The sequence below is a fragment of the Capricornis sumatraensis genome, chromosome 23 (genome assembly GCF_032405125.1).
Source record: "Capricornis sumatraensis isolate serow.1 chromosome 23, serow.2, whole genome shotgun sequence".
In the NCBI taxonomy this organism is placed as follows: Eukaryota; Metazoa; Chordata; class Mammalia; order Artiodactyla; family Bovidae; genus Capricornis; species Capricornis sumatraensis.
In genome coordinates, this window is record NC_091091.1 from 15,590,486 (window position 1) to 15,603,004 (window position 12,519).

Sequence of the window (12,519 nt, forward strand, 5' to 3'; positions counted from 1 at the left end):
CACAACTAAGCAACTTCACTTTCACTTTCATGCGTTGGAGAAGGAAATGGCAACCCATTCCAGTGTTCTTGCCTGGAGAATCCCAGGGACGGGGGAGCCTGGTGGGCTGCCATCTATGGGGCTGCACAGAGTTGGACACGACTGAAGCGACTTAGCAGCAGCAGCAGCAGCATATATTTGTCTTTTTTTTTTTTTTTTCTGTCTCTCTCTCTCTCCCAAGTATGTAACATTCAGGAAAGCAACAACTTTGTTTCAAACAGATGAGAGTTCTCAGGCCAGCCTGCCAGGCTTTACTGCCATGTTAAAATAGAGGAAGCATAAAGTAATGAGGCCTGAACCAGGCTGGTAGGTGTGACCAAAAGTAAGAAGCACATGGCACAGCAGAAAGAAAGGAAAGCAAGATCTGGCAAAACAGATTGGATGGGAGGTAAAATGTAGAAGATCCAGACAGACCTGACTGAGGTTTAGAGGCCAGTGGTCACTCTCCACCACTCTGGTGGCCACCAGCCACAGGTGGTGAGGAAACACTTAAAATGTGGCTAGTCTGGACAGAGATGTGCTGTTGGTGTGAAATACACACTGGATTTCAAAGACTTAATAAGGAAATATGTATGTGAAATGTCTCGATTTTTAAAATATAGATTACATATAGAAATGATAATATTGGATATATTCAGTTAAAATATAGCATTAAAATTCTCATCTGTTTCTTTTTGTTTTATAACATGACTACTAGGAAAAAAAAATTTTTTTAATATTTATTTCTTTAGCTGTGTAGGGTCTTAGTTGCAGCACACAGTTTAGTTGCCCTGCAGCATGTGGGATCTTAGTTCCCCGACCAGGGAACAAACCCATGTTCCCAGCAATGGAAGGTGGATTCTTAACCACTGAAACACCAGGGAAATCCAGAAAATTTTTAATTACACATGCAGCCTGCACATATTTCTATTGGAGAGGGCTGGTCTAGAATATAAACAGTGGTACCACTTGCAGAAAGAGGAGAAGAAAGAAGAGAAAGGACCATTAGTAGTAATAGATAGAAGGTTATGGTGAGGCTCAACTACTTGCTTTCCTAGAACTTTGAAATCAGTGAAATAAAACTGTCCTCGGAGAGTTGGGGTGAGGCTAGAAAATCACATACTTGCTTCAAAGCTGAGATGTACAGCATAACCTTAAAAAGCTAGAATGTTTTTTGATCTAAGAGAGTAGGGTCAAAACCTGCCAAAATGTATTTATGTAGGGGAAAAAAATGCGTCGGTCACAAGAGACAATGGTCAGCAATGCTACATGGGAGAAAGGATTTTGTGAAAAGTGACATAGGTACTATCTATCAAAGCACTGTCCAGGCTATCAGTCTGATGCTAGGAAGCAGAAGACCCCGATGACTAGGATGACCATGTATCTTTCTGTGCAACCCAAGTCACTGCTGACAGCAAAAGGGACATCATAAATCATTGTGCTGGGATAATAAACCAGAACGATCCAAAGTAAATCAGAGTATATAGTCACCCTATCTCAACTAATTTATTCTAATTTATTGCTCTCATTGCAGCCTTCTGATCATACCGAATGTACACGAGGCTAAGACATACATCTGAAAATAAATTCACATTACTAAACACTGGGATGCTTCTTCAACTGATGTGGGCATTTAATATCAGGCTTCTTACCCTCTCCCCCAATCCTGTTACTAACAGTACATCTTACAGGCAATGATGTCTTATAATCAACAATACAGAGTAACTTGGTTTCCCATGTGATATGACATGAAGGAAAATAGACATTTCTCCAAAGAAGACAAATAGATGGCCAGAAGGCATATGAAAGGATGCTCAATGTCACTCATTATTAGACGAATGCAAATCGAAACTACAATGAGATATCGTTTCACACCAGTCAGAATGGCCATCATCAAAAAGTTTACAAATAACAAATGCTGAAGGGAGTGTGGAGAAAAAGGAAGCCTCCTCCATGGTTGGTGGGAATGTAAACTGGTATAGCCACGACAGAGAACAGTACGGAGGTTCCTTAAAAAACCAAAAATAGGGCTATCATATGATCCAGCAGTCCTAGTCCAGGGCATCTATCTGGAGAAAACCACACTTTGAAAAGATACACGCACCGCAGTGTTCATTGTGTAATAGCTAAGGCATGGAATCAAGCCAGACGTCCACTGACAGGGACAAATGAACACAGCAGATGTGGTACATACATACAGTGGAATATTAGCCATTAAAAAGAAGGAAATAATGCTGTTTGCAGCAACATGGATGGACCTACAGATTATCATACCAAGTTGAGTGAATCAGAGAGAGTGTTGTATGATATCACTTAGATGTGAAATCTTAAAAAATGATACAAATGAACTTCCTCACAAAACAGAAATAGACTCACAGACTTAGAAAACTTATGGCTACCAAAGAGTACAGGTGGGAGATGGGGAGGGGTAAAGAAGGAGTTTGGGATTAACATATATACACTACTATGTTTAAAACAGATGCTCAGCAAGGACCTACTGTATAGCACAGGGAACTCCGTCAATACTCTGTAATAACCTACATGGGAAGAGAGTCTGAAAAAGATATATGTATATGTATAACTTAATCATTTTGTTGTGCACTTGAAACTAACATTGTAAGTCAACTATACTACTCTAACACTGTAAATCAACTATACCCTAATATAAAATTTTTTAAATTTAAATTTATTAATCAGAGAGCAGGGATGCCCTCCTCAACCAGGCAATTAATTTCCATTGGAAAATAACAAGTATTATGGTTTCAGAATTGAACAATTCTTACTGAGCTTAGTTAATTTGAATTTATAACCTAAGACTGCATTCCGAGTCTAAGGCCAAAGTCTAGATCAAGGACTGGAATGAATTTACTGGAGTCATTCTGTCCCATGGGGACCTCACCCTTACCCAGGAGACGACACTCTGAACCATTCCTGATCACTACCATGATTCTTTCCCGTCTGAAACTGGTAGAGGCAGTAACACAAGGGATCTGGTTTCAATGTGTGAGACATTAAAATGGAAGCAGTGCTGGAAAGAGAACCTGAATGAGAAGTACATGGGGCACACGTAAACAGAAGAACAAATGATTTTGTGTCCAATAAAGCTATAGTTCGGATAACCATCAGTGCCTACATGTAATTAACAAAGAAACTGCAGGAGTGTGAACAGGTTTCTCTGTAAGTACCTGTTGGATACAAATTGGATAGACTAGTGGTGGCTTCATGTTTCCAACCTCTTAGGAATACAGCAATCACAGTGATTGATTAGCTACATCTGATGTTGGCTCATAAGTGGGAAGGGGGTCGGCGCACAGAATTAAAGCACTATGATATTGGAAACATTATGTTATTAAAGATGTTTTCCTTCAACAAAAACAAACAATAGTACAATATGTAAAATGACAAAAACAATCAAAATCAACTTACTTATTTTGTCCAATTGTCTCAAAATCTTTCACAACAATCTCAAGGGACGATGAAAAATCCAGCGGTATACCCCTCAAGTCAAACTCCAAAATCTGTCCACAGAAAAGTTATGAAGACAAAAAGTCTGTTAAAAGGATCTGGGAATATAATAAGATGCACCAATACTATTTTAATAAACACTGTTTCATCTTCACCAATGACAATCTTTTCAAGTACTCAATTCTAGAGTGAGACAGAAGTGATCAAATTCTGAACCTGGAAGCTGCTGAGACTTGTGGGAAAGCAAACCAGACTCAGCCTCAGAAGGCTTAGCCTCAGAGGGCCTGGTGGCTTCTCCTAGCTCCCTGTTTTCTAGGCTTCTTGGCTTTGAACAAGACCAAATCCATCTCATGGGCAGAGATCTAGACTTAATGCCTACCACAACTGTCGCATGAATAGAATGAAATCTGTATATGAAAAATGCTTTCTTTAAGGGTTAATTTTAAATTACTTTCATTTCTTAATCATCTTACTAGTGAACAAAGAGATGAATAAATCTAAGAAAACATTTTTTGAATTGCATCAGCCCCTTATTTTTAAGCCCCACCACAGTCAGTGCTGTAGTCAAGCAAGTCTCTCATCTTAAAGCAGTAAATTGCTTTCTAAGGGTAAATATTAAAACAAACAAACAAAGAAATCAACTTAGCACCACTGATGCCTTTAAGTATGTAATAAATGAATTGAATTTATTGATTTATCCGAATTGAAATTTCCTTGATAAACATATATGCATTATAAGAAAAAATGTGTCAGAAACAAAATAGTGTGAGATAGATGATGCCCTGTGGAGAACAACCCCACTCATGTGACCACACTCCTCTCTGCCACTGACCACATGGATTGAGCACAAATTTAAGTGGTATGCTACCACTAAAAAAAAAAAAATTAAATTATTGGACTTCCCTGTTGGCTCAGATGGTAAAGAACCTGCCTGCAGTGCAGGAGACCCAACTTTTGATCCCTGGATCAAGAAGGTTCCCTGAAGAAGGGAATGGCAACCCAATCCGGTATTCTTGCCTGGAGAATTCCAAGGATAGAGGAGCCTGGTGGGCTCTAGTCCATGGGATTGCAAAGAGTTGGATACAACTAAATGCATACATGTATGTACTTTTTTAGTCTTGGAGCTGTGTGTGAGGTGCTAGGATCCCATAGTGTCCACAGGGATCAACCAGACAGGCCTCTGCTTTCAGGGAGCTGGTAGTCTAGCTGGCTGTGTTCTGGGTTCCAGTGAAACTACAGAAGTGGAATTTCCTCTCATCCTATATAAGACCAGCAGGGCTTTTCAGGAAGCCACCAGGAAACTTTTAGTCTTGGCCTCATCCAATGAGAATGAGTAATCTTTATCTTATAGGGATACTGAAACTAGTTAGGAGGGGAACAGGGGAAGAGGTTTGCAGTTGGTGAAGCGGAAGTCTTCACAGCCTGGTAACTTAGCAAAATAACAAAGATATTTACCACTGTACTTTTCCAGAAAGGTTTGACCTAGCTTTTGGAAAAACAGTGGGGTTGATGATAGGTTTTTCAAAAATTAGTCAGCATAGGAAAATCCTACTCAATGGAAAGAATTTAAAACTTCACATATCTATAAATATATTAAACACTGAACCATTTATAAAATAAAGTCAACAGGGGGAGGAGGTATATAAATTACGTTACTGCAATACAATATTACACAAGTAATTAAAAGATTTTCAAATGGAATGAGAAAGGTATATGCTCAGGATATAATAGTAAGAAAAAGATAGGAAACTGTATTCACTATATACTTATTTGCTGATTTTAAAACATCATAATATATTCACTCAATAAACATTTATTGATACCTCTGAGGTGTTAACAACAGTCACTTCTGGATAATAGGATCAAAAGTAATTTTTTAAAGCTGAAGTTTTAAAAATTTCTACATTAAGTATTACTCTTATCAACATAAAAAAATACATTACTCTTTCAGACAGTCAAAGTATCATGGATTACACTCAATTAATCACATGCAGATATGGTTTTAATTACGGAGCTTCCCTTCTGGGGCTCTGGAGAGGATCTAATCCCACCCCTTGCTCTAATTTGCAGCATAACCAGAAAAGGTCGCACAGCAAGCTCATGGCTGCACCAAGCTAGAACCCCACCCTCCTCACCCTATCCAGGCTCCACTTGCCACACCCAGATGTCACTGCTATGTCTCCTTGAATCGCCCTGCTGTCTTTGGGCCACAAAGGGAGATGGACGGGGTGAGGGTGAAATGGCAGAGATTCTCCTTCCAAATGGAAGGGTTAACCTCTGACCAAAGATGAGCAATCAGAGGTAGCTTATCCAGTGAAACAAAATCGTAAAATAATCAAGTTACCTCATTCCAGACAGGGTTGAGTTCATTATCAACTTTCTTTGTTTTCTTTTTCTCATCTGCAAATAAAAAAATAAGAGCAATCAATTAGAAGTATCTGAAGATCCAACACTTTGGCCACCTGACGCAAAGAGCCAGCTCATTGGAAAAGACCCTGATGCTGGGAAAGACTGAGGGCAGGGGAAGGGGAAGACAAGGATGAGATGGTTGTATGGCTTCATCATCCCTAAGGACAAGAGTTTGAAACAACAACAGAACCAGTATCATTCATTCATTCATTCATTCAAAGAACCTTCTCTGAAGGAAGGTAAAATGCCTACATCTTACCTTCATCTTACTAGAGTGGGGACTACCTGAATCAGTTTGCCAAACTGAACAGCATTTTTGGCCTAAAAAATTTTTTTCCCATCCCTAAAGAGCCAAGAGATGGACACTCAAAATCACAGAAATGCCATAAGCCTCTGCTTCTTTCTCACCAAATCCTGCAGACCAAGTCACCCAGCGCATGTGTGTCTCCACAGCTTGTTGCGGAAAGTCAACAAAAGTAACCTTTGACCCACAGGTATCCCATTTGATAAATGAGGATACTGAGACTCCAAGGAGTTGAGAAACATGTCTGACCTCATATGCAGGAGTGGTGCCTGATATAAACCTGGAATTTCAGCTCTGAAGCCCATGCTGCCTTTGCAAGTGATAAGACCCTAACACAGCTTAAAGATTAAGCCAGACTTGCTCACTGACATGAATCTGAGCAACCTCCGGGAGATAGTGGAGGACAGAGGATCCTCATGCTGCGGTCCATGGGGTTGCAAAGAGTTGGACATGACTTAGCGACAGAACAACAGGACCGCCCCCACCCCCCAGACCTAATACAAGGTGATAATTAGTAGATGAATGCTTTCTAGGACCAGCAGAGAATTGGGGATTTTCCTTACTCCTGGATCATTTTTTTCCTGAAGACACAAGGTCTTCTTTTTCTGTGTGTCTGAGACTGGACAGTATACCTACCCAGATGAGCAAATGTTAATCCAGCTCCTGCTTTAAGTTTCCTTGGAGCAAAGTCCAAAGAGCAGGGGCTTCTATTGAATCCCTAAGTCCCCAAATATATAACAAAATAAAAGCTAATGTTTCAGTACAAAAGGTTTTGTAAGCCTTAGCTCATCTGTTTTCAGGGGGGTAAAAACCAGTTTTTCTTCCTGTGTGTCTCCTTTCCTATCACACAGAACACTCACAACATTCTGACAGCAGAATGTTGCTGCACTGGGGCGGGGCATATTCCCCCACCAAGCAATTTTCTGCGACAGCAGCTGGGTGTTCCACAATTCGACCCAGTCCTGACACTTTAGCATCAGATCCACAGGTTAAGAGCTCAGTCCCACAAGACTGCCCCACCCCCACTTCAGTCCAGATTGTCATCTGTGCTTCTAACCAATTGGAGACAAATCTGAGGTTCCCATGACCCCATCGTTGGGTTCAATTAATTTGCTTGAGCAACTCACAGAACTCAGGAGAACAGTTACTCACCCGCTTACTCTAGGATCTGATCAACGATACAGAGGAACAGCCAGCTGAAGAGATGTGCAGTGTGAGGTCTGAGAGGGTCCCAAGCACATGGGCTTCTGTTACCATGGAGCTGGGGTGTGCTGCCCTACAGGTACATGGATGTGCTCACCCCCCTGCAAGGTCTCTGAACCCCATACTTCTGGGATGCTTAACGGAGGCTTCAGCACACAGGCTTGATCAATTATTAACTCCATTTCTAGCCCTTCTCCCCACTTTAGAGAAGTGGGGGTGGGGCTGAACATTCCAAACTTCTAATCATGGCTTGGTCTTTCCGGCGACCAGCCCCCATCCAGGAGTCCACCCAGACTGGCTTCATTAGGACAAAAGATGCTTCTAGTGCCCTCTCTTATCCCTTAGGAATTTACAAGGGTTTTAGGAGCTCTGTGCCAAGAACAATGAGCAGTGGGTCAGGGTGATGTGTATTTTTTCTATCATCTCACATGACCCAATTTCCTGAAAACCCCTCGTACAATTATTTCCATCCCCCTTTCACAGCTAAGGAAACTGAGAAGTCAAGTAAGGAATTCCAAGTTACATTGCTATTAAGTGGGTCAAGGCTAGATTATGGACGCAGGCAGTCCCACGTCAGTGGCCATGCTTTGAACCACTCCTCAGCTTCCCCTCTACTGTAGTGGAATGGAGGAGGTAGTGGCTTGTGTTCGGCCGAATGTCCCATTGCTAAGGCTCCCAGCACACGGCCAGCTCTGGAACTAGCTACCGCATTCTTCCACGACCTCAGCATAGCAAAGCTATGAATCAGCACCCTCACTCTGCTAAGCATTAACTTTTCCACTTCAGTGGGCTCCCATTGTCCTGCTGGCTTCCCTTTGCAACGTTCAGCGGGACTCTACTCATCGGCTCATGCCTGGATCTATCCTGACTATGACTTTCTGTGCAGAGCCCCTCACTGGATTCTGATGTCACCTAGAAGCAGTCCTGATTTCCCCTCCCACACTTCCTTATTGAGCCCACTCACTCTTCCCCTCATCTCACAGAAGCCTCTCAAGCTTTCTCTCTGGTTACAGTACCAGAAAGTGTGAGAGACAAAGAGGAGCCCCGCAAAGGATGTTGAAATTGGAAATGGACGAAATGGCTTCTCTCCACAACTGCAGCTGCCCCTTCTAAAGAAGGATCTACAGGTGCCAGGCTGTGCATTCTACTGCGGTGTCTCTAAATCCTCACTCTAACCCTGCAAGGTAAACATTCTCAACAGGAATCAAGAAAAGCTGGTTAAGCTGTTCAAGCCACAGCTAACAAGGAAACAAACAGAATCTGCACCTACATCTCCTAGCTTCAAAACCGGAGTGTGTGTTTGCCACCACCGATGAGGCACTGGAAGCTTTCAGAAATACTGACTAAAGAAGAGGCTCAGGCGTGACGTGTGTAGTGGGCTTGGGATCCTGGGCAGTGGCCGTAGGAAAAGTCCAAGGTCAGGTTTCGGGGTATCCTAAGTGTCCAAGACTGTTTGCTCCAAGGCACAAAATATTACATCTGAGAGTTCTTCTGGAGACAGAGTTTATTGTTCTGATCAGATTCTCAGATGAGTTAGGAACCTGGACAAAGGTTAGGAATTTCTGCCTTTGACAAGCATGAAAGGGTTACCATTAATCTCACTGCAGCTCACCACCATGCTGGCTGGCTGCCATATCCTGGGCTTCGGCTAGGGGAGGTGGGAGAATGGAGTGGAGACCTGAGTCGGGAAGGAGTGAATTTGGACCCTGAAGTCATGGCAGGCCTTCAAGAGAGAGATGGGCAACATGAGGTCCCAGCCAACAGGAAAAGCAAGAAGGCAGCAAATAACCTATAGAAACTGAGCAGAAGCCTTAGGACTGGCAACACTGAAGCATGGTCTTGAAGCAAAATTCCAGCCTCCTCTAAATCTCTAAGATCCCAGACAAGGAGCTAAGACAGGGGCTCCAAGGAAGCTTCGAAAAGAGCCAGCATTTACTCACTTGAATTGAGTCCCAAGCCTGGTTACCAACCTGGGGATCGGTATGGGAAGACATGTTGCAAGGCTGTCTTGATGCCAAGCCTGGTACTAATGACTCTCTACCCTCAGTGGGGATTGTTCCAGAGTCAGCAGCTGAAGAGTGTGATAAAGGTCACCTGTTCATTCATTCTCAAACATTCATTAAGCACCTACTATATGCTAATGCAGGGCTTCCCAGGTGGCCCAGTGGTAAAGAATCTGCCAGCCAATCAATGCAGGAGACACAGGAGGGGTTCCATCCCTGGGCCAGGAAGATTCCCCTGAAGGAGGAAATGGCAACCCAGTTCATTTCTATTTCCATTTTCTATTCTTGCTTAGAAAATTCATGGACGGAGGAGCCTGGCGGGCTACAGTCCATGGGGTCCCAAAGAGTGGGATACAAATGAGCATAAGGCCTAACAAGGATGTTGCTAATAACTAGAGAAAAAAAGAGTATAAGATAGTTCCTGGTCTTAAAACATTCCATCAGTGTAGTTTATGGGTTATTGAATAGAGGAACCAAACAAATCTTCCTGCATGTTTTCACCCAATATAAAAAGTTCCATCATGTTTTATGTTTATCTTGGAGTTTCCTCCCATAAGAGAGGTAATAACAGGAATGATGACTGGCCAGGTCAGGGACCTCATAGCTCAGCCCACGGAAATGGTCTACTAAGTGAGTTCTTCCATGGCATTAATCAACTTCCTGATTCCTCCATCCAACAAATATTTCTGAAATATCAGCTGCTAAGCACTGAGCAGGTCGCTGTGAGAAATACAAAGACCCCCAAGACCTTGGGGTCCCGACCTTGGGGAGGTAGATATGGCTACAGGTGTCTGATACAGAAAGAAAGCTTCTTTCAGAAAGAGGGGTACAGATGAAGATGCAGATTCAGAAAAGTGGAGGTGACTTCACGCTGGGGAGCAGAGTAGGGGTTGGAAGAAACTGGAAACGGGGAGCTGGGAAGAAAATGTCACTCCAGATGAGGGCAACAGCCTGGTAGGTCAGCCATGGATGGAGAACAAGTACTGTCTGGGCGCACTGCACAGCCCAGTGGGCTGGAACCACAGGATGTGTGAGGGAATCAAGGCAACCAGGCTGTGTGGGAAGGTTATGGCCACACTGTGAAGCCCTGGATGCCAGGAAAAGCATCATTTGGCTGATTCAAGTCACTTAGGAAGGAGGATATTAGAAACTGACTTCATAACTTCAGAAATTCATTATCCAACGCAAAAAAACCAAGATTTGCTCAACAAATCTTCCAAGACATACTCCTGAACACATGATTCAGCTGTCTTGAGAACAGAGCAGAGGCGCTGAGTCCTAGCAGGTGCCACTGGTGGGGCTATCCATGCGGAATTTCCTGCCACAGCTGGTACCTGCGCATAATATTGATGCTAACAGTGAGACCCTCCCTCCCAGCCAGGTCTGTATTAAATCCTTCACAAACATCATTTAACTTTAACCCTTGTATCAAGCCTAAAAAATAGGCACTCTTAATATCCCCAATCTGCAGATGAGCAAAGCAAGCCCAGAATGTTGGGTAACTTGCCCAGGGTCAGGGAGCTAGGAAGATCAGGACTAGTCTGGCCCTACCCTCCTACCTCTCTGGCTAATAAGGAAAGATTAAGAAGTTGGCATTAGCTCCTTGCTTTCTGGAGAAACCTAGCCCAACCCATTCCAAGAAGGAGGCTCTGATTTTTTAATCAAGATGTGTCCACATTACATTTTATTGAAAGCCTATTTTCACACAAACATGTCAGCCAAAAAAGAAAGTACATAAATTCCAGTCTTATCAACCACCACAGTCACACACTTATTCAATTATTCAATTCCATATCTTTCTTTTTTAAAAAAGGTCTCAGCCGCAGGCACTAATCAGTAGATTAAATTACCAGAAACTCTTTCCCCTTCTTCACACTCCTACCTCCCCCGTTTCCACCTCTAATGTTATGAAGATATCTGTTTCTTCCTATGGTAAAGAATTAAAAACTTTCAACCTAGAATATAACAATTGATTCAAATGCAGAATACACTCTGGACCACTCTGGACTCAGAGGCATTCTTTGAAACATTTCCTGGTTTGTTTTTTTTTTTATTAACTACAATTACTTCTCTCTCAGATCTGTGAAGGTCAACACTGCAGTAATTAACTCTCATGCCAACCTCCCAATAAGGTTTCCGAAGAACTGAACAAGCACTCTTTACCAAGCCACCACACCCTCTGGCACGGAAAATTTCCTTTGCTGTTCACCTACCAAACAGTGTGCTGAACTCTTACTGAAGAGGTGAGAGCGACACCATGACTCCTAAGCCTGTATTGGTCCATCCAGGCCGAAAGGACCAGCTGCTGCTGCTAAGTCACTTCAGTCGTGTCCGACTCTGTGCGACTGCATAGGCGGCAGCCCACCAGGCTCCCCCGTCCCTGGGATTCTCCAGGCAAGAACACTGGAGTGGGTTGCCATTTCCTTCTCCAGTGCATGAAACTGAAAAGTGAAAGTGAAGTCGCTCAGTCGTGTCCGACTCTTAGCGACCCCACGGACTACAGCCTACCAGGCTGCTCCGTCCATGGGATTTTCCAGGCAAGAGTACTGGAGTGGGGTGGTCTAGATGCTGCTGTGAAGGTATTTTATAGATGTGATTAACAGTCTATAAAATTGTTTTCAAGTAATTTCAATTGTTTTCTAGTAAAGCCGATCACTCTCTGTAAGGTGGGTGGGCCTATAGCTGAGAGCCTTAAGAGAAAAAACTGAAGTTTTCCCTCTTTTCCTGGAGAAGAACGAGTTTTGCCTCAAGACTGTATCAGAAACCCCACCCAAGTCATCAGCCCGCTGACCTGCCCTTGAGGTTTCAGTCTCAAGACTACAATGTCAACCCTTACCTGAATTTCCAGCCTGCAGTTGGGCTGCACCCCACAGGCCTATGAGGCCTGTGTTTGACCAGCTTCAAGACCAGGAAAGAGCCTGGGGTCAGCAACAGAGACATCATCAGCAGTTTAATGGATGGGGGAGCTCACATGTCTGAAGCCAGGTTCTAAAGCAATACCCCACTGCATGCGGCAGACAGTTAGGAGGGTGCACCAGCAGTCTTTGCTTCCAGGGCCAAGGGGAGGTTATTAGTTATAGAGGAATTGACGTCAGGTGGTCTCATTTGTTACCATGG

At 43.1% G+C, this 12,519-nt stretch overlaps 1 protein-coding gene across 2 annotated transcripts in view; it reads right to left on the minus strand.

Moving 5' to 3' along the window:
• MYOF (myoferlin) overlaps positions 1–12,519 on the minus strand; it is a 175,426-nt gene that overhangs the window by 140,099 nt on the left and 22,808 nt on the right. For both annotated transcript variants that reach the window (XM_068961267.1, XM_068961266.1), the window contains exons 2-3: positions 5,828–5,883; positions 3,445–3,536 (exon numbers count right to left, since the gene is read on the minus strand). In XM_068961267.1, the coding sequence (XP_068817368.1) occupies positions 3,445–3,536; positions 5,828–5,883 (148 nt within the window). The remainder of the gene's footprint in view (positions 1–3,444; positions 3,537–5,827; positions 5,884–12,519) is intronic.